Source organism: Calypte anna, chromosome 4A, assembly GCF_003957555.1.
Source record: "Calypte anna isolate BGI_N300 chromosome 4A, bCalAnn1_v1.p, whole genome shotgun sequence".
Classification (NCBI taxonomy): Eukaryota; Metazoa; Chordata; class Aves; order Apodiformes; family Trochilidae; genus Calypte; species Calypte anna.
Genome location: NC_044248.1, coordinates 3,295,052 through 3,321,625, shown reverse-complemented (window position 1 = coordinate 3,321,625; position 26,574 = coordinate 3,295,052). Strand labels below are relative to the sequence as shown.

The following is a 26,574-nucleotide window of genomic DNA, read 5'->3' as shown; positions in this document are numbered from 1 at the left end:
ATTTCTTTCATTCAGGGCAAAAAAGAGCCTAAAATCTGTTTTCATTATCAACAGAGGATGTTCCTTTAAAGTTATCAGGGGGGGAAAAAAAAAAAACATTTTTTCAGCCTCTATAACACACGTTTCACATGGTTATGATTCAATATGTTTTACACTACACTCATAATTCTCATTATTCTTCACAGCTCACATTTGAGGAGGTTAATACACCATTAACATGATTAAATTTTTAATAGAAGTTAAGCCATATGGAACCAATCTGCACCATTTGGCCACATAAATGAGTGGATAGTGAGGGGCAGCTTCTTCTCCCCTGCACCTCTGCAACTCCATGGCCTCCTCTGGGATTTGCTGGCCCAGCAGAAGGGAGGAACCTTTCTAGAAACTCAGAGTAGAAGAAACTTTTCTTCCCAAAGCAGAGAAACTCCCTAAAAAGGCAGGGATTCATCAGGCCTGCCTGCCAAGCTGCAGAGAAGCAGCTCCCCAGATAAATTTGGGTTGATGGTGGATTTTGCTCATTAGTTCTCTGTCAGTCATTAAACCTGCAGAAGGTGGAGGAGCTGAATTAAGAGTGCAGCTGCATCCTCATCCCCCACAACTTTTTAATACAATAATTATATTTTTAATATAATAATAACTACATGTTAATGACACAACACCTCCTGGGCAGCTGGTTCCCACAGGGGAGGTAGAAAAAGCAGAGATAAAACATATCTGGCAATGAATCCCAAGCCTGAGCAGATCTCAGAGGTCATCTAGAGCAACCCTAACCCCAAGGGAGGTTTAGCTATCCCCATGTCATTTTCTATGTCACCTGCTTTTCAAAACTCCAGTGTCAGGAGCTACACAACTCCCCAGGCAAAACATCCCAGTGTTTTACCCCTTCACATAGAAAACTTCAATCTTCCCTCACAGGTCCCATTTTCTAGGCCTCAAGGTTTTGTCCTCTCATTCTTTACAAGTCTTATCAGGTTCTTTTTTTTCATTTTTTTTTTTTTTTTCTTTTTTTTTTTTTTTTTTTTTTTTTTTTTCCCACACAGAGAAGGAACCAGCAGCAGTTTCCTTCCCAAAGCATTTACGGAACTGATGGCTGAAAAACTTTCTGTGTATTGCTGCTGGGATGAAGTTGCCTTTTTCCACTGCCCAACCCCACCATACTTTGAAGATTAAAGGACTTATTTATATCCTGCTTGTTTCCACTCCCTTGCTTTTATTCCAGGCACATGGACCAGCAGGAACAAGTCCAAGTGGTTGCTGTTGCCATGTGCATGGCTACAATGCCTGTCACTAGGAAAACACCCACAGGAAAACAGGAACCATCAAATCAAGGAATTTTTTTTTTTTGAGATTTAAAAAGTAATTCTCTTTTCCACAAGTGATTCCCTTTTCTTTTAGAAAAAAAAATGGCCTGTATCAAAGGAGATGAAATTTGAAATGAAAAATGAGATGATATTTGGCTTTGCTGGAGTGAGCGGGGAACACATCAGGTCCACTGCAGGGCAAAGCAGATTTGGCTCATGGTTTGCTTAATCCCTTTGAATTCACACATCACCTGATTTTATTCTTTTATTTTTTAAAAAAATCACTGGAGAAGTGAAGGAGAAAGAGAACTAAAGCAATATTACTGTGAACTCACATCTCAGTCACTGCTGGCTTCACTTTTCTTGGGGAACAGAGAGGAAAAACTTGCATATGAAGGTCAGAAATACCTCTTTTTGTCAGTCAACTCATTTAGTCAGCTGCATAGAGCAGAGGAAACCTCTTACCAAGATTTTAAAACTCTGAAAACTGAATATTTTAGTTATTCAAAGAAAAAAAGGAATCAAGAACCTCTCTAATACATTGCATACAACATCAAGTATATTTCTTGGTTTGAAACACTGGGTCACCAAAGCCAAAGACTCCCCCCCAAAATTGGTTTGGCCCCAATGAAATTATTTTCTGCAATAACAAAACCTCCCTTGGTTTGTTTGTTGCAAAGCCTGCAACTTCACTTCTGTCTCTATGCCATTACCATCCATGCAGCACTAACACATCATAGGGCCAAATGCAAGGAGTCTGAAAGGATTTCAGGACTTCACAGATAAGAAGTGTTAAAGGGTGTTTCCTGGACCCAAATCTTTGAACAGAATTAAGTTAAGGGGAAGGGAAGGGGAAGGGGAAGGGGAAGGGGAAGGGGAAGGGGAAGGGGAAGGGGAAGGGGAAGGGGAAGGGGAAGGGGAAGGGGAAGGGGAAGGGGAAGGGAAGGGGAAGGGGAAGGGGAAGGGGAAGGGAAAGGGGAAGGGAAAGGGGAAGGGAAAGGGAAAGGGAAAGGGGAAGGGAAAGGGGAAGGGAAAGGGAAGGAAAGGGAAGGAAAGGAAAGGAAAGGAAAGGAAAGGAAAGGAAAGGAAAGGAAAGGAAAGGAAAGGAAAGGAAAGGAAAGGAAAGGAAAGGAAAGGAAAGGAAAGGAAAGGAAAGGAAAGGAAAGGAAAGGAAAGGAAAGGAAAGGAAAGGAAAGAAGAAAGAAAACCACAGCAGACCAAACAAAGCACAGCTGAACTCCTGTGTTCATTTTGCATTTTAAACCAAGTGTATCACTGAGAAATTAAAATGTGTGAGAGCCCCCTTTGAGCAGAAGGTGTCTCTGGAAAATTTTCACAGCTAAAGCCATTCCCTCCTGATTTTTATGCTCTTTTAAAAGGTGTGGCAGTACAACAGATGGGAAGAATTTTATTACAAGTGAGTATTCCCAAGAAACACTACAGAGTCAGAGCTGAAGAACAAACACTTTGCTACTGAAGGTCTCCCACACTTCATCTACCTCAGCATCAGCTATTTCATGATGATTTCTTACCAAAGAAAAACCAGAATACAGGCTGACATTGATATCCAAGGAATAGTTTGACCTATTTCAGACAAGCCCCTCCCTGTTTCAATCACAGCAGAACACTCAGTCCTTCTGATTTAAACACCAAGTGAAGATAAACCAGGAGAAAATCCCAAACTTTTGTTGGCAGTGTCCCCCAAAACCCTGAAAGATCCCCATCCAATTTTCAAAATACCCACAAGAGAGCAGGCTACTGATTTGCACAATTTACAAGGTATTACTTTCCTTAGATTAAAAACCTGACAGGCTTGAAAGTCCACGTTTTAAAACAGCTGCAGATGCCCATTAAATATACATCTGCCTCTCAACATGTACACTGCAGTAATCACACTCTGCATTTTGCAGAACCCAAGGCACCAGTTTAAACATTTAGGATCAAGTTACTTCAAATATTACAGATCAGCACATCTCAAAACATAAAGCATCACTCAGACAAAAAAAAAAAAAAAAAAGTGATTAACCCAAGATTCAATAAATTTAAAAATACATCAAAACATGAACTGGAATGCAAAGAATGTCCTAGAGGCAAGATTAGCAAAGAAATCCAGAGGTAAGAGTTACAATACACAGCATTTTTAATTTTTCTTCTGCAAACAAATATCAAAACCAATCTGATTTGTGCTGCCAGGATGGCAAAATCCTCCCTGCTGCTTTTCTACCTTCTAAAAACAAAATGCAAATCATCAAGAATCAAGTGAGCATCAGCTGATCCCATTTCAGGCTGCAGCATGGGAGTATTAAGTGACCAAGCATTGATCAAATGATGCCAGAACCTGGAGAAAAGTCTCAAGTAGGATCAGTTGACCCTGATGTTAAACACATTCATATTCTATAAACCTGCACTCACTCAGTCTTCCTGCTGCTGGAAAAGTGCTGGTAAAACTCTGCACACACAAATAAATTTCCTAACTCCAGCACCTCCAAAACCATTCCCCCCTCTCCCTGTTCAATCAATCAGTCCTAAAAGAGCCTGCTTGGAAACCAACTTTTTGGCAGGAGAATGTGGGTCAGTCCCTGACCCAACCATTTCACTGGTTTCCAGGTAAATTCTCTCAGTATTTAATGTGTCACCTGCAGAAAAATTGCTTTTTATGTAACGAGCTACCAGCCACAGAAGGATTCCAAAGGAAGGAACCTTCTTCTTTCCTTTTCTTTCATGCACAGAGGGAAGAAAGCAGCAGCACTGCAAAAGATTATGCTCACATATCCCTTCTAAATGTACAAGCTTCTCCAGGGAACAATCAGCTCAGCAATGTCTGGGATGCTCAAGTTGTAATTAGCCAAACGAGATGCAGAACCAGCAAACAGTTAACTTTACAGACTGATTCTTTTACTGGAGCACTCAAATCTTTCACCTTTTTTTAATTATTTTTTTTTTAAGTGATCAAAGTGCTTCCAACCTCCCACATTGCAGCTGCTGTGCATCCAATGCCAGGTGCTGCACACCTCATAGCACAAACTCAGCACAATGCAAAACCTTCTCCAGCCCCTCAGGCTTTCAGATGCTGCGACAGAAAACCTTGGGGAGGGGGGGGGGGGGGGGGGAAGGAAGGTTCAACCCCATTCTGTGGCAGGGGAAAAAAAAAAAAAAGCTTTAAGAGAAAAAAAAAAAGCCTTAAGAGGGGAAAAAAACGTAAGAGAAAAAAAACCTTAAGAGGAAAAAAAAAAAAAAAGGAAAACCTGCCATCTCCCAAGGTGACAGCGCATCCCTGGCAGGGTAAGGCAAGAAGGGGGATAAGGAGGGGGGGTTTCTGTTACCTTCAGTCACATAGTTGTGGTCTCGCAGAAAGCTGTGGTTAATTTTTCGTGTGTCCGTGTCCTCGCCCATTTACAGCAGGATTACTCAGCATGCCGAGCCGCAGTGGACCGAGAGCATCACCAGAGGTCGTCACAAGAGCACCATCCATGCTGCCACTGCCTAGCAGAGGCGGAGAGCACCCGGGGCTCCCCAGCCCAGCATGGTGAGAGCCAGGGATGCAGCAGAGATTTTGGGGGGGTTCAGGGAGGGAAAGGATGAAAGCAAGAAGTAAATCGACGGAAGGAATGGGAGGAAAGGAGAAGGGAGCTCCGACTCGATGCTGAATGCAGCAGGGTGGGATGAAGAGGCACTTCTCCCGCAGTTAAATAACCCAATGGTTTTGTAGGTATTCCTTAAAATAATAATAATTAAAAAAAAAAAAAGTGCCCACGCGGAGTGTCCTCCAAGTGCCTGCTGGTTCTGGTTCTGGTGCTGGGGATCTCGGTGTCAAGTGGGAATCAGCAGACTGCAGCAAAAGCAGCCCGGAGCGGGGCTGTGCTTGCTGGTGCTGCTGTCATCTGCATCAGAGCTGGCCCCTCCCCGGCAGAGCTGCATGGAGGGAAGTGAAAAATGAGGCTGCAGGGGAATTCTTCCAGCTCTTCTGCTGGGAAGGTGGGCAAAGGAAACAACAAAAAAAAAATGTTTTTAAGGAGGGGAGGGTGAGGGGAAAAGCGCCAAGGATTTCTTCGGTGGGTCTGCATCCCGAGGGATGGGATGCCAAGGGGGGATGGAGAGCTTGGGGGGTGGCTGGGGTGGGATGCAGCAAAAGCAACAGTGTCTCAGTGACAGCCTGGAGAAATGGTACTGAGACTGCCAAAGAAAGGATCAATAGAGGCAAGGCAACCATTCAGCAAAAGGACGATGAAATAATGGGGGTTTTCTGGGTTTTGGAGATTTTGTTTATTTGTTTGGGGGTTTTTTCATAGATAAGACAAATGACAAAGGGTGGGGGAAAAATGAGGGGCAGAAAGCAATCCCTGGGGCTTCCTTGCACAGGAAGGTAAGGCTGGACAAAGGGAATGACTGCAGGTCGTGGGGTTTTTTCTTAGCCCTGTGACTTGGATTTGCTGCAGCATCCCCATCACCTTGGGAAAGCACTGCTGAGATCTGCAGCCTCCCAAAGAGGCAAAGGAGGAGAAAAGTTCCTCCCCTGCATTAAAGAATAAAGCTTGTTTGTAAGTCCAAGTCTTTAATGCCTTTTACTCCAGCAAAATTCCCTCAACTGAAGGGACAAGGACTTTCCTTAAACTTTCAATACCTGGTTCCTGAAGCCCCAAACTCTTTGCTGCAGGAGGTGTGTGTTCTGAGAAGGTGTCAGGCTAAAAAACTAAAGAGAAAAACAAATGGCTGGGGACCAAAGCCATCACCACAGCAGGGAAAGGGAGCACACAACTCATTGAAATCAATTTCAAGGACACAGGGATGGTTCTGGGGTTTAGGCCTGGGAGATGAGCAGAAAAAATACAACTCAGCATTAATAAAGCATTTTCTGTAATCCTGCTTGAACCTTGCACAGTTTTGGGGTTTTTTGTTTGTTTTCTTTCTGTTTCTTTTTAATGAAGTAGGACATACAGCTCCTGAAGGTAATCTCAAGTACCTTGCTATTAATGTAAAGCAGGCAAGTGGCTGGAAAAAGGAGAGAATTAGGTAAAAATCTGCCCAGGGATAAACATCTCATTTCAGGATACACTGGGAGAGAAGGAACAGCAGGAACAGAACAACCTTCTTCCCTTTCTCCTTGATGAAGCAAAATAAAACAGAACCATCTTCAACCTGACCAATAAATATTATCAAATCTTTACTTCTGAGACACTGGGGACATGAAAAAAGTTATTCAGTATTTTTACCTGCATAACACGTTGTATTATTGGCAGCTTTTGTAGAGGACAGCATTAGAAATGTTCAGTAAATGCTGAAGGTGGTATCCCAAGCCAAGGAGCAAGTCCTGCCAGGAGCTTTAGGTGACACAAATGAACTCTATTACTCTGAATTTTCTACCTATTTATTGGAAGCAAGAATACCTGATGAGAATATTAGCTACAGTTCAAAAAGTGATGTAAATATAAGGAATCAGAAAGTATACCTAGACTTGATTGAAACAAGGAGACCTTGCAAATACTGATATTTATTTTGTATAAAATTCCCCCAACCTATGTGATTAATTTTGCCCTTCCTTGCCACATCCCTTTCTCATCTTAGATTTGCTCTTCCAAAGACAAAAGGCTTTGTAAGGATCACATACTGACTGCACAGGATTCTGCTGAAATCACTGGCAAAGAATCCAAGAAGCTTAGACCCAACTATTTAACAACATGGTTACACCCACTTGGCCCAAGAAGGCCCTTGCAGGATGCAGTCAAACTGGTTTATCTCAGAAAAATAAACTGAGTTCTTCTTTTAGGAACCTGAGCTCCCTATAAACTCAGTGTAGCTTCTGGAGGGCACCTAAAAACATCTGCATCAAGAAAAGTTTTCCCTGTTTTGTCTGTTGGATGCTCCAGGTTCTCAGTCAGGTACCCAAGCTGGAAAAACAACCTTAGAGAGTGTGGATTCCTCTGTGGAGGAAACTGAGTAATTTCCTCCCCTTGCTACAATCACTGCAAGAAATGGGACCTTGCTGATGTGGGGTTTCTGTGCACCATCACTTTGAGCCTCCTCCCCTTATTTTTTAGGTGTAAACTAAGCAATTCAAGAGAGTTTTAATTTCTCCTAGGAGCCAAGTGGGCTTTTTTGGTTAAAAAAAGTTAAATTTAAAATCCTACCTCACACCTAGAGATGCTTTCCTCTCACCATCAGTATCAGAGAGGGTCACAGAAAATTTCCTTAAGCATCACATCTGGGTCAGATCATGGCTACCTTGTTCTTCCCACTTTTAAGTAAAAAAAAAAAAAAAAATCTCATAAGGAGGGATAGGGAGTGAGAAGGAAATGTTTAACAAAAAAAATGAGACAAAATTCCCTGTGTGCATGCAAATAATTTCCCCAAGATTAGGAGCCAAATCCTTGCTGTGTGGCAAGTATTAGGAGCCCATTGACTTAAGTAGGTCAGTTGACATGAGGAAGATTAGCAAAATTCTGCTCTGAATTTGCAGTGCAATGCAAATTTGTGAGGTGTTTGTGGGGAACTAGCTGGGCCATTTTAAAATTCTGCTTATTATCAAACCCCCTGATAAGCTACATCACTTGCTCTGGTCAAATATCCAGGGAGAAGGGTGGGAGAAAAGGAACCTTTGATCAAAAATGTATTAGTTATTTGTACTTGCAGAGTAGTTCACAGCCTGATCCACTAATTGAGCTGGAAACTGTACAAACACAGGGAAAAAAAGAAAAAAAAGACAAAAAAAGACTGCCCTATCCTTAAGATTTTCCAAGCAAACTATAAAATGGAAGAGCTACATGCAGGTCAGCAGAGACCTTTAAGTAAACTGTAATGAGGATGTAGTCCTGATTTGGAGCTTTCTTCAAAAGAAAATCATTAGAGACTTTGTGGAGAGCAGTAATAAACAAAAACTGGATTCAAGAGGTTGAAAAAGAATAGTACAACAAGAGTAAAGGGAGCTTGGAGGTAAAGGGAGAAAGGATGGCTCCAGGTTAAGAGCCATTACTTTATTTTCTGCTCTACAAAGAAGGAGGAGAGTCAGAGGATGGAGATGTGTTGCAAAGAGTGAGATTTTGGTGAAAGTCTCAGGTAAGGAAGGAAAGAAAAAAACCAGGAGGAAAGAGAAAAGACAAGGGCAGGCATGAGACAGGTGACAACGCAGAACTGCAGGAGTCAGTAAGAAAATGAAGAGTTAAAAGGAGCCAAACACCAAACAAAAAGTGGATCTGTGCCAGGAGGATAACAACCTGATAGGACAGGGAGAGAGGAAGAAACATGGGAGAAGGACTGGAGAAAGGGAAAGGCAGAGAAAGAAAAAAGAAAGGAGCCAGGAACTGAAGCAGGAGAGAGCCAAGACCCTGAGGAAAGCATCAAAAGTGGCCAAGATAGAAATGGGATGGAGAATGTAAGATCTGGTGACAGAACTGAAGAAGATGGAAACAAAATTTTTCCTGTGTCCTACTGATCATGTTCATTGCATTCCCATCAGGATGCTCTGCAGCATGAGAGGGGGCAGAGAGGGAGATTTAGGGGGTAGGAAGGGATTGGGCTCCTGTGTGAATCCTAGAATCATAGAATCCTAGAATGGGCTGGGTTGGAAGGGACCTCAGAGATCATCAAGTCCAACCCTTGATCCACTCCCGCTGCAGTTCCCAGCCCATGGCACTCAGTGCCACATCCAGGCTCTTTGGAAAGATCTCCAGACACGGAGAATCCACTACTTCCCTGGGCAGCCCATTCCAATGCCTGATCACCCTCTCCAGAAAGAAATTCTTTCTCATCTCCAACCTAAACCTCCCCTGGCACAACTTGAGACCCTGCCCTCTTGTCTTGCTGAGAGTTGCCTGGGAAAAGAGCCCAACCCCCCCCTGGCTCCAACCTCCTTTCAGGGAGTTGCAGAGAGTGATGAGGTCTCCCCTGAGCCTCCTCTTCTCCAGCCTCAACACCCCCAGCTCCCTCAGCCCTTCCTCACAGCAATTCTGCTGGATCCCTTCACAGCCTCCTTGCTCTTCTCTGGACCTGCTCCAGCACCTCAATCTCCTTCCTGAACTTCCTGAGGGGCCCAGAACTGGACACAGGACTCAAGCTGTGGCCTCCCCAGGGCTGAGCACAGGGGCAGAATCCCTTCCCTGGACCTGCTGGCCACGCTGTTCCTGACACAGCCCAGGATGCCATTGGCCTTCTTGGCCACCTGGGCACACTGCTGGCTCCTGTTCAGCTTCCTGGCAATCCAGACTCCCAGGTCCCTTTCTGCCACTCTGTGCCCAGCCTGGAGCTCCCCATGGGGTTGTTGTGGCCAAAGTGCAGGACCCGGCACTTGGCCGTGTTGAACCTCATCCCCTTGGGATCAGCCCAACTCTCCAGTCTGTCCAGGTCCCTCTGCAGAGCCCTCCTGCCTTCCAGCTGATCCACACTCCCCCCAGCTTAGTGTCATCTGAGAATTTGCTGATGATGGACTCAATCCCCTCATCTAAATCATCAATGAAGATATTGAACAGAACCGGGCCCAACACTGATCCCTGGGGGACACCACTAGTGACCGGCCGCCATTTTGATGCAGCCCCGTTCAGCACCACTCTCTGGGCCCGGCCCTCCAGCCAGTTCCTAACCCAGCACAGGGTGCTCCTGTCCAAGCTGTGGGCTGACAGTGATCCTATTTGAAGACACCTGTTGAACACATGGCCGTCCCAACTTTGCTCCTGCAAAATGTTTTTGTTTTTCCCTTAAACACATTCTCATAAGGAGCTGCTATTGAGCTTTGGTTAGACACATCAGCACACAGCCCTTAATAATGTAAACTCTCAATATCTGAACCAGAGCATCACAGGTACTCAGGTCTCCACTTCACTGCTCCCAAATTCATTACTCAGTCTGAAACAGAACAATTTCGCTTGAACTGTAATTGAAAGAAATAGTGGCTGAATACTTTAAATATTTTGTCCAACAAATAACTTCAATAATTTGTCTAAGGGACTTTTCCTACACAGATCATCCTGTGCTTTATTTAGTAAAAGGATTTCTTGCAATAAAATGGAACTGAGTTTTGAGTTGGCACAGCACTGTCAATTTTTTTTTTTTTTTTTAAATACAAGATATTTCACTGGGATGTTAAAAATCCTTAGAAGTTAGATACATGGCACAAGAAGCAGGTTACCTTAAAATACTAAATACTTGATTTAATGTGCAGGCATTGGAGGTTTCCTTAGCACTTGGTCAGAATTTGCTTCCAATGTCAGAAATCTGTGACACAGAGTGAACTTCATCTCCAAATGGACCAAGACAACACATCCAGCCAGCCAGCTACAGAAAAATCCAACCAAACCTCTAGCTAACCCTTTCTGGTTTTATTTCATTGCAATTGAATTTGCTTATACCAAAAGGGAGTATTTGTGAGCCAGATATTCTCTCTTCAGGCATCTCTAGTTTATGTAGAGCTATAAAAAGCTTAGCTCCTGATTTCTCTAGTTAGGCCATCAGCAAATTAGCTTCACTCTTTATTTATTTGTTCATAATATCCAGGGAAATAGGATTATTCAGCACACTCACCCTCCTGCTCAGGAATACTGGAGCTCATTGGCTGCTTGGCATTTAAAGGATAAAGCAACAAGGAATTAGGATGTGATAAAAACCCCACTCCCCTCACCTTCCTCCAGCCCTGCTCAGCACCACAGAGAAGGACTCAGAGCCAGGCATAAGGTAGCAAATCCCCTCCCTGGGGTTTGAGGAGTTTTACTTCTGGTTAAGGATGATAACTTGAAAATAATTCTTTTCTCTGCTTTCTGGTCCTCTTTTAATACTTCTAACCAGATGGAAGAATCAGTCTGGATCACAGCATCCCCTCAATTCCAGACTAGATCTACACTGCAAATTGCAGCAGAACTATTAGCTATACTGATACTAACATATAAAATATAAATATAATAATATAAAATATAGATATAATAATATAAAATATAAAACTGGTGTCTAATACTCATAATTTTGTGATAATAAGGACTGTATCATGAATGCCTCTGATCAGACTGCCTGAAAAATGAAAGTCTCTATTCCCATATATAACTGAACAGTCCTCTACATAAATATGTTTATATCTAGACAAATAAACCATATTGTACAACACCACCATGAAATTCCATTTTTTATTCTTTCTCAACAAAGAGACACTGCCAAAACTTCACATAAGAAGTCATAGGAGAACAACTGTGCAGCTCTCAAGTAACAAGTGAATGGTTTTGGTTTATTCTAACACCTCAACAGTAATCACTCCAAATCTTTACATTTCTAGCATTTAATTTCCATTTCAATCCACACTCTTCAGATACAGTAAAGGAGAATATTTAATATTAAAAATCATCACTTAGCCCAACAATTCTGGAAAACCTGACAGCTGCTATCACAACTGGAAATTATCCTGTTATTCACAGAGGGGTAGTTTCTTCAGCACACTGCCTGTTGCTCCATTAAACCTAAAAAAAACCCCACAACCTCAAGAAAATAGTAATTTCTCTTTAGCCTGCAAACTCCAGTCACAGAACACAACCAATGCCAAAACTGCACATAAGAAGTCATAGGAGAACAACTGTGCAGCTCTCAAGTACCAAGTGAATGGTTTTGGTTTATTCTAACACCTCAACAGTATTACTCCAAACCTTTACATTTCTAGCATTTAATTTCCATTTCAATCCACACTCTTCAGATACAGTAAAGGAGAATATTTACTATTAAAAATCATCACTTAGCCCAACAATTCTGGAAAACCTGACAGCTGCTATCACAACTGGAAATTATTCTGTTATTCACAGAGGGGTAGTTTCTTCAGCACACTGCCTGTTGCTCCATTAAACCTAAAAAAAACCCCACAACCCCCCCCCAAAAAAAATAGTAATTTCTTTTTAGCCTGCAAACTCCAGTTACAGAACACAACCAATGCCAAAACTTCACATAAAAAATCATAGGAGAACAACTGTGCAGCTCTCAAGTACCAAGTGAATGGTTTTGGTTTAGTCTAACACCTCAACAGTAATCACTCCAAATCTTTACATTTCTAGCATTTAATTTCCATTTCAATCCACACTCTTCAGATACAGTAAAGGAGAATATTTAATATTAAAAATCATCACTTAGCCCAACAATTCTGGAAAACCTGACAGCTGCTATCACAACTGGAAATTATTCTGTTATTCACAGAGGGGTAGTTTCTTCAGCACACTACCTGTTGCTGCATTAAACCTAAAAAAAACCCCACAACCTCAAGAAAATAGTAATTTCTCTTTAGCCTGCAAACTCCAGTCACAGAACACAACCAATGCCAAAACTTCACATAAGAAGTCATAGGAGAACAACTGTGCAGCTCTCAAGTAACAAGTGAATAATTTTGGTTTATTCTAACACCTCAAGAGTAATCACTCCAAACCTTTACATTTCTAGCATTTAATTTCCATTTCAATCCACACCCTTCAGAAACTAAGGAGAATATTTACTATTAAAAACCATCACTTAGCCCAACAATTCTGGAAAACCTAACAGCTGCTATCACAACTGGAAATTATTCTGTTACTCACAGAGGGGTAGTTTCTTTAGCACACTGCCTGTTGCTGCATTAAACCTAAAAAAAACCCCACAATCCCCCCCCCAAAAAAATAGTAATTTCTTTTTAGCCTGCAAACTCCAGTTACAGAACACAACCAATGGCAAAACTTCACATAAAAAATCATAGGAGAACAACTGTGCAGCTCTCAAGTAACAAGTGAATGGTTTTGGTTTATTCTAACACCTCAACAGTAATCACTCCAAATCTTTACATTTCTAGCATTTAATTTCCATTTCAATCCACACCCTTCAGATACTAAGGAGAATATTTACTATTAAAAATCATCACTTAGCCCAACAATTCTGGAAAACCTGACAGCTGCTATCACAACTGGAAATTATTCTGTTACTCACAGAGGGGTAGTTTCTTCAGCACACTGCCTGTTGCTCCATTAAACCTAAAAAAAACCCCACAACCTCAAGAAAATAGTAATTTCTTTTTAGCCTGAATACTCTAGACACTGAACACAACCAATGCCTCCCAGCTCCTGGCAATTTAAAGCAAGCAATTCAAACCTGCCAGCATGTAATTCAAATTACAGAAGCCAACTTCCCCCAGTATCTCTCACCCCATCTCTTCTGGTGAGCACTGCTGAAGGATCCTTAGCAGAGTTTCTGGCACCTTAAAGTTTGGTAAAATCCAGAGGTTGAGGAGAACTGACCCACACCTTGCTCAGAGCTCCTCACATAGGAACCAGCAGCTTTGCTCTTCTTTTTTTGCAGTGTGCTGGTGAAGTGGTGGAGCAAACCCATAAGGAGAGTTTGGGACCTGATTTAATCAACTTTTCCACAACTGAGAGAATGCAGCCAGGATGACAGAAATCCCAGAATGGTTTGGGTTGGAAGGGACCTCAAAGCTCATCCAGTCCCACCCCCCTGCATGGGCAGGGACACCTCCCCACCAGCCCAGGTTGCTCCAAGCCTCATCAAATCTAAACCAAATTTTTGTAATTTGTCAGCCAGTGAGTTCAAGGAATAAGTTTACAACAACGTGAAGAAATTCTCACTGAGCAGGCTCTACACAGCCTGTGTTCATCTGGCAGGTTTCAGGATCCCATCACAGATTCCAGGGGGATTTAATTTTAGCTGGAGAGACAGAAACCAAAGTTGCAAACTGACAGGGGAAGGAAAAGCAGAAAGAACATAAAAGGCCAACAGAAGATGGAAGTTTTCCCAAAACTTATTTATAATAAGAGGAAGAGTGGTCCAAAGGAAAGGGTTGGGGCAATCAAAGACCAAGCACTGATTCCAGCTGGGAAGCATCTTCCTTCCTTGGGCTTCTTTTTCACTCTGCCACTGTCTTTCCTGTTTAAGCCAAAAGTTAGATGGGCACAAATACAATTTTCCCTACTAAAGTCATTAAATGGAGATTGATGGAGAACCCCTGAGCAATGCTTGGTACTTAGGAGAGAGTTTCCAAGCTAATAAAGTTCATCTGTTGCTAAAAGAGCCTTCTGTGTCTTATAAAACAAAAGGCAGATGATTTACTCCACAGGAAGAGCACAGCAGAAAGAGATGGTGTAGAAACAAGAAGGGTTTGTGGTTAACCCAAAATAGAAAATCTGTCACTTGTCAGAGCCTGTCAGTGCCAGGCAAGGCAGGGACACTGATGGGCAAAAAAACCCTGGAGTTGGTTCAGTAACTACTGAAACAAATGATTTCAGCTGAGCCTTTACTTACAAGGAAGGTTACAAGAAAGTTCCCCAAAATGGAATAAAAATATAAATTTCTAAGTATATTCATATCTTAATACAAATATTATATATTTATATTTATTTTATATATATATGTATAGATTCCAAATGAGAAATAATATGTTGGGGTTGTGTCCTGGTTTGGGCCAGGATAAAGGTGATTTCCTGTCTTGTACTTTTGCTTTTAGCTAAGTCTCTTGTAAGTAGTTGCACTTGCTGAAATGAACAGCAAGTTTCTCAGACAGTGTGTGCTTCTAGGACTGATAACACTTGATGTTTAGAGTTACTGCTAGAGACTGGTGTGCAGAGCCAAGGACACTGCTCAGCTCTGAGGGGAACCTTTTACCCTCCAGAAGGATAAAGAGGTCCAACCTGCAGCCTCCTTTGGGGAGGAACAGACAAGATAGATGCCAGAATTGACCAAACAAAGGATTCCATCCCATACACCTCATACTCAGGATAAATTTGAGGCATCACAAGGGCCGAGCCAGATTTCCGGATTTCCTGATTTCCTGCTTCCCTTCCTTCACCCAGCATCCTGGAAGGATTCCATCCCTTCCTCTGCCTGTGCTCCTGATCCATCCCAGCCCATATCTGTGTGTTCCTGCCTCCAGCTCCCAACTGCTGCTGACTCCAGGATTCCAGCCTGGACTTTCCCAGGGCTGCCCTGCAGCCTCGGTGGTGATGTGAGAGTTATTGGGGAAAGGGGGGGAGGAATGTGGTTTCCATTTTCCTGTATATTTGTATAGATTTAGTAATTTTACCTATTTATCATTACTGTTTCATTAAAGTTGTGTAGTTTAGTTTCCAACCCATCAGTCTCTCTCCCTTATTCTCTCTCCTTTCTTTATCAAGGAGGAGAGAGAGATTAATAGAGAGCTTCTGGTACTCGGTTTAATTGCCAGGCCAGTGTTAAACCCTGACAGGTTGATATCATTGAGTTAAATGCAAAAATTGCATTTTGCAAGTATAGGTTTTAGTTTCAGAAATACTTGATAGAGATGTTAATTGACTTTAGATATTCCTAGCATCAAACCAAGTACAATAAGCAGCATTTCCCTGGTTACAACTGCCTGGTGTGTATAGGACCCAAGTGCTGCTGTGGCAGCATTCTCTCTCTAAATTGCCCTACAGCAGCTCACTACCATGTTCTGGTGCTGTGTAGAGGAGAAAAACTTCTAAAAATGCGTGCTTCTTAAAAAAAAAACATTAAAAAAATGTATGATTCTTTTTGTTCTATAAAATCCTGATGCATGTAGCTTATTCCCCCTCACTGCCATCACAACACAGCAAGTAGGAAACCTGGCCACGCCACTGAAAAACTGTGAAAACCTGCAAAAGTGACAACAGGACCTAAGAAGCTGGCTGAAATCCTGCTGAGAAAAGGCTGGGAATGATGAAGGGAAGAAGGGAAGGTGTTTCAGTGGCATTTGATGCTGCCCAGGTGCCAGGAACTGGAGGCTGCAGTGCTGGGGGAGGATGCTGAGCATCCAGGAGCTGCTCCCACACCCAGAAACAGCTTCCAGACAACACCAGAGGCAGGAATGACAAAACTTCCTACCCTAAAATGATAAATTTGTGGATGTCAAGCTCTGCAGAGGGACAGGAAGCTATCTGAGATGGGAAAGCTTGAAAAGGGGCCTGTAGAGAACCTGCAAATGAGCAGATGGGGTGAAATGGGTGCAAAAGTGTCACTCGGAGGTACTGGGCAAGGCAAAGAAATGATGCTATAAAAACATGGATTTTAGTGGCCTAAAAGGGGAGTCAGAGCAGGATGGAAGCATGAAGACAGCTCAGAGCATGAAGCATCTCTGTGCAAGGAAGGAGCTGGGAAGAGAGAGATGGATTCAAGTGGGAACAGCATCCAAAGCCATGGATGCTTCCACCTTTCCTCAACAGCAATGGAGTGAAACAGAAATTCAAGCAGAATTCTGCTGGGAAACCTCTGTGCTGAGGTCAAATACTGGGGAAGGAAAGCACATCCTACAACAGTTCCCAAAAATCAGTATTCTTAAAGGATTAAGCTCAGAAAATACAGAAATCCTGGAGAGGTGGAGCTTGAACAATTCCAACAGAAAAAAAAAAAGAAATTAAGAGAAGAGACAAACATTCTGCACAAGATGAAGAATCAGGGAATTTTTTTAATACTGTTTAAATAAAAAGAATTTTTAAAATACTTTTTAAATACTGAAATATCAGAAGCTGCCTGAGAATTTGTAACACCCCTAAAACCTTTGAGCAAATGATTAAAAATCCAACCCAGTCAGCAGACTGCTTTGACTTCCCCATGGCAAAGCAAAATGCAGCCTCTCTTCCTAACGTTTTGCCAGTTCAGAACTCAAAATACTTCAGGAAATAATAATTAAAGAAGGTTTTCTGCACGTGGCAAGTCCATTAAACAAAATCAACCCCCAGGATCGTTTGTTACTGGCTTTGCATTCCACATTCAGACAAAGATGACAGCTTTGAAGGGAACTTCACCCAAAAACCTGGGCTTTTCAGAAGACTGCAAAGAAATTACAGCTTGCCAGGATGCTGATCTTAATTCCCTCCTTCCACCAATGTGTTTAATTAATTCAGATAGGCACAATGCAAACAGATTTTATTGTTTTTTCTCCAGCATCACCTCACAGCTCAGAGAGCACTGAGATATTTCTGGGTTCTGCAATAACTAAGGAGCCAGGTGAACCCAGTGATCTTGGACCAGAGAGAAAACACTGCTACAGAACAACAAAAAAAAAGAGTTCTAGGCAATGATACAGCACTTTTTTTTTTTTCTCTATGTATAAAATCTCCTGTACTACTGTTGGTGCAGCCACAAAAAAGAGGAAAACAAACTGGGGCTTTATAAACAATGCTGCTGCTGCTAGCTTTGCCTCCAGAGCATCCAAGTATTTTAATTCCTGTAGCATCTGTAGTACAATAAAAAATGCTGCACCTGCTGTAAGAGCTGCAATCTCTGAAATAGTTGGGAAAACAAAAGGTAAAAATAAATTTAAGCTATTAAAAAAAGAAGAAAAAAGGGGGCCTAACAAAAAATACGTTCAACAGCCTGAGGGGAAAAAAAGAAAACTCATTTGTGAGTAGAAATATGGAAAGCAAGCAAGCACTGAATGAAAAGGAAAGTCTGCAAGACATGCTCAAATCTAAATTTTGAGGAGTACACAGGCAGGAAAGAGCAAATGGATCTAAAAGTTGTGTTGTAGTTCTGCCCATCCGCAGAGCACAGACACAGAATGGACACACAGAGATTTCCATCCCCTGCTGGAGTTGAGAGATCTCCAACAAGACCCCAGAGGGGATGTGCTTGCTGATGTAAGATCCAGAGCCTGAATGTGAATATAAATCCTAAGGGTTGGTGCCACTAAATATTCCCTGAAAAAACTGGCAGACCTTATTATCCAATGGCACAGTGGGATCTGCAAACAACAAAAAAAACCCAAAAGAAATAAACCCAAAAAAACAAAAAAACCAACCCAAAAACCGCCAAAAAACCACACAAAAAAACCCCAAACAAAAAACCAAAAAAACCCCCCCAAAACCCCAGAAAAACAAAACAAAAAAAACCCCAAAACAAAACAAAAAACCTACCACAGTATTTCCAGAACCAAAACTGATCCCAACCACATCCAGCACCAATCTGTGACTTAGGGATTGAGACAACCACCACCACAAGAAAACCTGGGGTATTTTTGAGCTGGACTTGAGGTCATTTTGAGTTTTGGCACTTGATTTATGCAGGGAAGAGGCATCCAAACAGGAGCTGGAAGCACAGCTCCAGGCAGCCCTGGGTGAGAGGAAATTCCCTTTGGCAAAAGAGGCAACAAAATCTCCCCAAAGGGAAACCAGCACTGAGCAAAAGGCCTCAAAAAGCAGAATCTGCTCTGGAAAAGGACGTTCTGCTGAGCACAGCCAAGCCTGAGTGTGTCACCAACCACTTGAGCAAGAAAAAGAAGGGGAGGGGTTGGCCACTTAATGATAGAATTTTTGCTCAACTCTGCAAAAGCCATATTTAACTTTCCTTCCAGCCAGGCAGGGACTGAGGAAGCTGCTGAGCGAGCACAAATGCTCAGCCTTAAAATATCTCCAGTCTGTAAGAGAATGAACTCATTTCAACTAAGGAAGTGCTGAGCCAGCAGGAGGAGAGGAGAAGAAGAGCACGGGAAAAGCCAGGCTCAGGTGGCCAAGAAGGCCAATGGCATCCTGGGCTGGCTCAGGAACAGCGTGGCCAGCAGGTCCAGGGAAGGGATTCTGCCCCTGTGCTCAGCTCTGGGGAGGCCACAGCTTGAGTCCTGTGTCCAGTTCTGGGCCCCTCAGCTCAGGAAGGAGATTGAGGTGCTGGAGCAGGTCCAGAGAAGAGCAAGGAGGCTGTGAAGGGATCCAGCAGAATTGCTGTGAGGAAGGGCTGAGGGAGCTGGGGGTGTTGAGGCTGGAGAAGAGGAGGCTCAGGGGAGACCTCATCACTCTCTCCAACTCCCTGAAAGGAGGTTGGAGCCAGGGGGGGTTGGGCTCTTTTCCCAGGCAACTCTCAGCAAGACAAGAGGGCAGGGTCTCAAGTTGTGCCAGGGGAGGTTTAGGTTGGAGATGAGAAAGAATTTCTTTCTGGAGAGGGTGCTCAGGCATTGGAATGGGCTGCCCAGGGAAGTAGTGGATTCTCCGTGTCTGGAGATATTTCCAAAGAGCCTGGATGTGGCACTGAGTGCCATGGGCTGGGAACTGCAGCGGGAGTGGATCAAGGGTTGGACTTGATGATCTCTGAGGTCCCTTCCAACCCAGCCAATTCTAGGATTCTATGATTCCAGCATTCAAAGGAGGGCAACCAGGCTGGTGAAGGGACTCAAGCACAGATCCTATGAGGAGAGGCTGAGGGAGCTGGGGGTGTTCAGGCTGGAGAAGAGGAGGCTCCTGGTGTAACCACTCTTCTTCCTCCCTAGATAAAATTGATGCAGTGAAACCAGCCCCCCAACAACACACTGCCAAAAACATCACAAAAGGGAATACAAATGTATTTGCTCTTGGGTAAAACACCCTCAGCCTGGCTTAAGCTTCTACAAACATGCCCTGCTTATTTTCAGAAATTCAGTGGAGCGATGGAAACAACACGACAACTCCAGACATTCCCACAACCAGGCAGCCAGTGGCCTCAATCCCATTTATTTGTGTTTTTGCCATTTGTGTTTCAGCATTTCCCTCATCTCTGCTTCAGGTCTAACCAGAAATCCCATCCTTACATCACTAAGTGCCTTTAAAAATTTTAACCAATTGCCATTAGACTCTAAAAGATCTTTTCAAAATAAGATGTGGCAGAAACTTGTGTTAGAATGCATCTTGCTCTATGTAAAGCAACCCAATCTAAAGACTGACTTGGTAACACACTTAGAACTATAATTTCCAGGACTCCTTAATTAAAAGCAGCCTCTTAATTATTATAAAGAAAATTTGTTTTAACTGTAGAAATTTTTTTTAAATAGCATCTTCAGTTTATTCTGTTCTACTTAAGCCTTCCCCTGAAAGCTATTTTTTTATTCTTGCAATGTTACACCAAAATGATTTGATAGAAAGGATAATGCTGCAAGAATCCTAAATCTATAATCCTAAATACAATCCTAAATCTATAATTTCTATTTCCTGGGTATCCTCAACTCCTTCACCCTCACCTTATAAGAAGCCTTTACCAGGTTTTCACTTCACTGCAAGTCATTTCCTATTGCCAGCTCTCCTAAATCTCAAACTTCTGCAAGACTCCCAATTTTTTTTTTCCCCCCCAGAACTCACCTTTTTGTTTGAAACAATGTTCATTATAATGATCCTATATTTAAATTAAATTAGAAATTTGCATTTCACCATTTGGGAACTCAGCATTTTTGCTGCAATGCTGCTCAGTTCCCAGACTGCAGCAGTGCTAATGTTGGATTTCCATATTTTGCCACATTTATACAGATTTTCCAAAAGAGGAAAAAAAACAAACTGGTCTTATTTTTGAGCTCTGACCATGCTGCTGCTTAGGTCACTGGAAGCCTACGAGCTCATCCAGACTCTATGATGATGTCATCAATCATCAGTATGACGTCATAAAGCAACATCCAAAGGTGAACTCATGAAATTATGACAGTATTGTCATAATAAACACAGAGGTGGCAGGGGACAGCCCTGAGGACACCTGGGAATGCCACAGGAGCTTCCAGAGGTTGACCTGTGCCTCTCCTCTCCTCCTCTCCAGCTTCGGGTGGCCCTGAGCCAGAACGTTCAAGATAATTTTGCCCATTTCTCTTTTAGAGTAGCCTTAATAACTGAGCTGAATAATCTGAATAACTTTTAAAGCCACGGATCACAGGAAACAGAAGACATAAGAGTGAAGCTTTTAACTCCTGTTGCTGACACCACCAATTTCTGCCATTACCCAAAGCCTGACTCAACCCTACTCCAGCTGATGGTAAAGACCCAACACTCTTGCACTGTTTAAATCCCATTTGGGGGGGAAAAACACCAAAAAAAAAAATCCAATTAGAATGGATTCACAAGGCTTTGACCCTCAGGTTTTTTTTTAGAAGCTCTGCAGTTGTTCCCATAAAACATCCCTTGAATCCCTGGCACGGGCTCTGCAGCCTCTGTGGGTGACCTGGGGCTGGAGGTTAAAAACCACAGACATGATGACAAATTGCTGTGATTTGAGGAATAATCTGAAATCCTGCTGGGACCCAATTGAGTCTGGGAGCCTGGTTGTTAATGGTAATAAAAGCTGACATAGTAAAAATGATGAAATTAAAGAGAACACCCAGTAATAGGAGCACCTTCAACATATGACATTGATGATGCTGTTAAAGGGGGCTGGTAAAAACCTCATTGGAAAGTAACTTAATGTTCCATTTCCAGCTACAGAAAGCTCCATCCATTGGTGGAAATGCAATCACTGAGCCTTTGTCTTCTCTTGCTCTCATGCTGTTTGCCATAATTTTAAAAAACCCACAGTTTTTGTTGTCTCTTCAGTAATGCAAGGTCGTAATTCCACTTTTTGATTAGTTTATTTCTAGGTAGCAATGGGTAAATCCTGTATTTTTAATGTAGCACACCCATGGTAGCTTTCCCTGTGTCTTTGATATCTCATAAACCAGCTGGCAGCATAAAATATAAATTGGACAGCTATAAGAACAGATGAACCATCAATTACTTACCCTCTACCAAAACAAGAGAGCAATTTTACAGCATGTGTAGCTGCTAATTAAAAATTCTATTTAAAAAACCCAAACAAAACTCAATGAGCACTATTAAAAAAACCACAATATCATGGAATGGTTTGAGTTTGGGTTGAAAGAGATCTTTAAAAGACATCTAGTCCAACCTCTAAATAAATTTAACATAGAGAGACTTAGACAGGCTGGAGAGTTGGGCAGGGAGAAACATGATGAAATTCAACAAGGGGAAGTGTACAGTTTTGCATCTGGGGAAGAACAACAAGATGTCCCAGTATAGGTTGGGGGCTGACCTGCTGGAGAGCAGTGTAGGTGAAAGAGACCTGGGGGTCCTGGTAGACAAGAGGATGACCATGAGCCAGCAATGTGCCCTTGTGGCCAAGAAGGCCAATGGCATCCTGGGGTGCATTAGAAAGGGTGTGGTTAGTAGGTCAAGAGAGGTTCTCCTCCCCCTCTATTCTGCATTGGTGAGGCCGCACCTGGAGTATTGTGTCCAGTTCTGGGCCCCTCAGTTCAAGAAGGACAGGGAAGTGCTTGAAAGAGTCCAGCGCAGAGCTACTAAGATGATTAAGGGAGTGGAACATCTCCCTTATGAGGAAAGGCTGAGGGAGCTGGGTCTCTTTAGTCTGGAGAAAAGGAGACTGAGGGGTGACCTCATCAATGTTGTCAAATATGTAAGGGGTGAGTGTCAGGGAGATGGAGTTAGGCTCTTCTCAGTGGTGACCAGTGATAGGACAAGGGGTAATGGGTGTAAATTGGAGCACAGGAGGTTCAAGTTGAATATTCGAGGGAATTTTTTTCCTGTAAGGGTGACAGAGCCCTGGAACAGGCTGCCCAGGGGGGTCGTGGAGTCTCCTTCACTGGAGACATTCAAAACCCGTCTGGACACGTTCCTATGCGAAGTGCTCTAGGTGGCCCTGCTCTGGCAGGGGGGGTTGGACTAGATGATCTTTCGAGGTCCCTTCCAACCCCAAGGATTCTATGATTCTATGATTCTATGCTATTTTTAACATATTCCTCAGAATTTAAAAAGGTGGTTCCTAAATTCTGCTCTGGTTTTCCTCCTTTCTTTTCATTCTCCAACAATACCTGGATATTATGGATCACTCCATGTCACTGTAAGCATCATAAGGTTTTTATTCACTCTTCAGACTGAGCTGTATCTTTCACAGGCCTCACACTTCAGATCATTATTCTCAGCTTTGCAGGCTCAGGGGATGATACCTTCACACCAGAACATTTTACAAGACAAGATAACCACATGCCACTAATGTGAAAAAATCCCATAAATCCCAAAACTAAAGCTAAGAGGATGCTGGCATCCTCTATCCTCTATCCTTTGATAGCTCATCCAGCAGAGGGGTGGGGAATTTTCCATCAAAAATAATTAAATTGTATACTTAAAATAATTAAATTGTATACTTAAAAAAATTAAACTGTATAATGAAAATAATTAAATTGCATAAATTTAATTATTTCTATAAAATAAAATAATTAAATTGTATAATTAATAAGGGTAAAAGGGAACAGGTAGTACAGCGAAACCACTTGGATTTGCTTCAGAAGATTCAGACCCATCCTCTGGACTGGGTGCTGTGCTAAAAGTCTAAACCAGTAAGACCAGTGACACCTGGATTGCTTCCAAGCCCTCTCCAGCTTCATCCCTAAAATGATGAAGGCTGCAAGGTTAAAAAAACCTCATATTTCTTTAGCCACAATTCATCCTCCTGCTGCTTTCTTATCCTATAGAAAGGGATCTGCCTCCAAATGGCAAATTGCATCTGGAATTGTTGGGGTTTTGGCTTTTTTTTTTTTTCCACCAGCAAAAACTCAGCCAGGGGAGCCAGGGCTGCACCTTTGGCTTCCTCAAGGACTGGGCAGGTAATAACTATCAGATAGAATATCCTCAAGTTTTCTATTATTGTATTTATATTATTCCTTACCAAAGCCATGCTGAAATGCCCACTGATTTATTTCCATAACTTTATTGGGCTTATTGTCATTTTATTATTTCTCCTAAAATCCTGGTTTTTTCCTCTCCTCTCTCTTATTTAAAATAAATAAGCAAAGGAAACCTGACTCTTCTGAAGAAGAATTCCTACAGTTCATTGCAAAGCTGAAGAACAAGAGAGAAATTTAGATTTTTTTTTAACCAACTCAAGGCCACATTTGAACCTGGATTTACAGTTCCCACTGGGGGCTTAAGGACTGAAAAAAAAGGCAGAATAAAGCACAACAGAGTTGGTTTTTTTTTACATATCTGCAGAGCTGTAAAATGTTAAGAGCTAAAGAGAAGAACTCAGGTGTTATTTTTTCCCTTCTTAATGCAAACTCTACAGTCCAAGGAAGTTGCTGCCTCCAGGTTTCCAAAGGACTCACAGCCCAGGACCTGGCTCAACAATTATTCATCCCAAGAAGACCCTTGGCAAGAAGAGATTGTAAAGAAATTGTAAAGACATTTTAAAGACATTTTAAAGAAAGTTTAAAGGGCAAAGGAATCAGGATCTAATAATAAAGATAAAACATACATTAGTAATGAAAGGACAAAGACCTTACTATTGTATACTGTCTATATGGCATCTTCAATAATTTTGCTGCATTTAAAAGACAAATTTACAACTATTAAGGTATTAATTCTTTTTAATAATCACCTGCACTTCTGGAAAGTCACAGAGAAATCATCTGAATGGCACCATCAATATTAAACACAGCATGGAGTGTTATTTTGAAGTCCATACAAGCCATGTATAGAAAATTATATAAATGATGTAACTGGACACTAATAAAGCAGGAAAATGTGAGATCTTTACTATAAGCACAGATTTGTGATTGGTTTTTTTGTGTCTCATCCACTAAATAATAACTATTAAAATCAGGAACAACAGAACCTCAACTGTTACAACTTTAACAATATTTTTATGCAATTTGTATCCGGAACAGCGTGGCCAGCAGGTCCAGGGAAGGGATTCTGCCCCTGTGCTCAGCCCTGATGAGGCCACAGCTTGAGTCCTGTGTCCAGTTCTGGGCCCCTCAGCTCAGGCAGGAGATTGAGGTGCTGGAGCAGGTCCAGAGAAGAGCAAGGAGGCTGTGAAGGATCCAGCAGAATTGCTGTGAGGAAGGGCTGAGGGAGCTGGGGGTGTTGAGGCTGGAGAAGAGGAGGCTCAGGGGAGACCTCATCACTCTCTCCAACTCCCTGAAAGGAGGTTGGAGCCAGGGGGGGGTTGGGCTCTTTTCCCAGGCAACTCTCAGCAAGACAAGAGGGCAGGGTCTCAAGTTGTGCCAGGGGGAGGTTTAGGTTGGAGATGAGAAAGAATTTCTTTCTGGAGAGGGTGATCAGGCATTGGAATGGGCTGCCCAGGGAAGTAGTGGATTCTCCGTGTCTGGAGATCTTTCCAAAGAGCCTGGATGTGGCACTGAGTGCCATGGGCTGGGAACTGCAGCGGGAGTGGATCAAGGGTTGGACTTGATGATCTCTGAGGTCCCTTCCAACCCAGCCAATTCTAGGATTCTAGGATTCTAATTTCATAGACTGTCAGATTGGAAGGGACCTCAGGGATCCTCTGGTGAGCTCACTACTCACTTATAGGTGAATTTCGTGCCATATTAGGCAGGTTCTTGTGTCTCAGTTTTAAAAATGTGCTGAACTTCAAGTAAACTTTAGTCAGGATTTCAGGGCATGACCCATTTTGAAGATGCACCTGACTTTATACTCAGGATTTTGATTATCTAACAAAATAAAAGGAGGTCGGTGCTTTTGTTCTAGTTCGTTTTGTCAGAGCTAAAATCAGCACAGACTAAAATTAATAGGCACAGAAGATAAGAGAGAAGAGGTTATTACCATAGCAATCTCAAGAGATACATTAGGGCCACAAAAACTGGAAAAAAAAGCCAAAGAATCACTTCAGAATTATTAAGCACAACGCCAAGATGAGCTTAAGCAACTGCAAAAAATGGGCATTAAGCAAATAAGCACTATAAAAAGATGGGACCAGGATTACAAGTTCAGTAAATACACTCAAAAATACAAAAATCAGTAACCCAGAGGCCCACAGGATTACTAAAGCATAAAGTGATGCACCAGCAAGCCACTTACTTTTAAGCAGAAAAGCATTTAAGCAGAAAATCAATATTTATCTTCAATAAATTACAGTAACAGAAAGGTAAGGAGCTGCCAGGATCAACTGAAGCCAAAATAGTTTATATTAAGCCCACAAACGTGCCTCAAATGCCATTTCCTCCTGGGTTACAACGTCCTTAGTAAGGCCTGGGGTATTTTTCATCAACTACAAGATGCAGCTGAAATTAAGGAACAAATCTTATCCATGATCTCAACTTGCTTGTGATCACAACTGGTGATGGAATAAAAGACAAAAACCTTGTGAAACTGATTAGCTATTGCAATTAGAAAATTAATGTCAGTGCTGAAAGCTGGGGGGTGGATGAGAGCCATGGGATGTCCTCTCAGCTCCTCAGGGAAATTAAGGATTCCTCTGGCTTTTTGGGATGGGCATTTTCTGGGTTAGCATTTTAAAGGGAGCTCCCCAAAATGCAGACAAAAAAAAAACCAAAAACCAAAACCAAAGAAAAAAAAAACAAAAAAGGATGTGCTTTAGGGAGGAGGCTCTGTTATTCAGTGGAAGTTTGTACAGAACTGGGTGCTTGGTGCCTTCCCACAAACTGAGCACAGAAAATCAGATTTACCACCAGGGATTTCTACACAATATTATTATAATCTTCCAAATAAATCCTCCTGCCAATGATGGGTTAGGGATTAGAAGATGGTTACATCCCCACTTCTAAGATCTTGCATCTCAGGGGAAAGGGCTTCACCTGGGCAGG

The 26,574-nt window shown here is 42.3% G+C and overlaps 1 protein-coding gene across 1 annotated transcript in view; it reads right to left on the bottom strand.

Moving 5' to 3' along the window:
* The window catches only part of PPP2R2C (protein phosphatase 2 regulatory subunit Bgamma), a 137,555-nt gene extending 132,858 nt beyond the window's left edge, over window positions 1-4,697 (bottom strand). Inside the window, exon 1 of the mRNA XM_030449704.1 lies at window positions 4,625-4,697. Within this exon, the coding sequence (XP_030305564.1) occupies window positions 4,625-4,694 (70 nt within the window). The 5' untranslated portion in view covers window positions 4,695-4,697. The remainder of the gene's footprint in view (window positions 1-4,624) is intronic.
* Window positions 4,698-26,574: the final 21,877 nt, after the last annotated feature.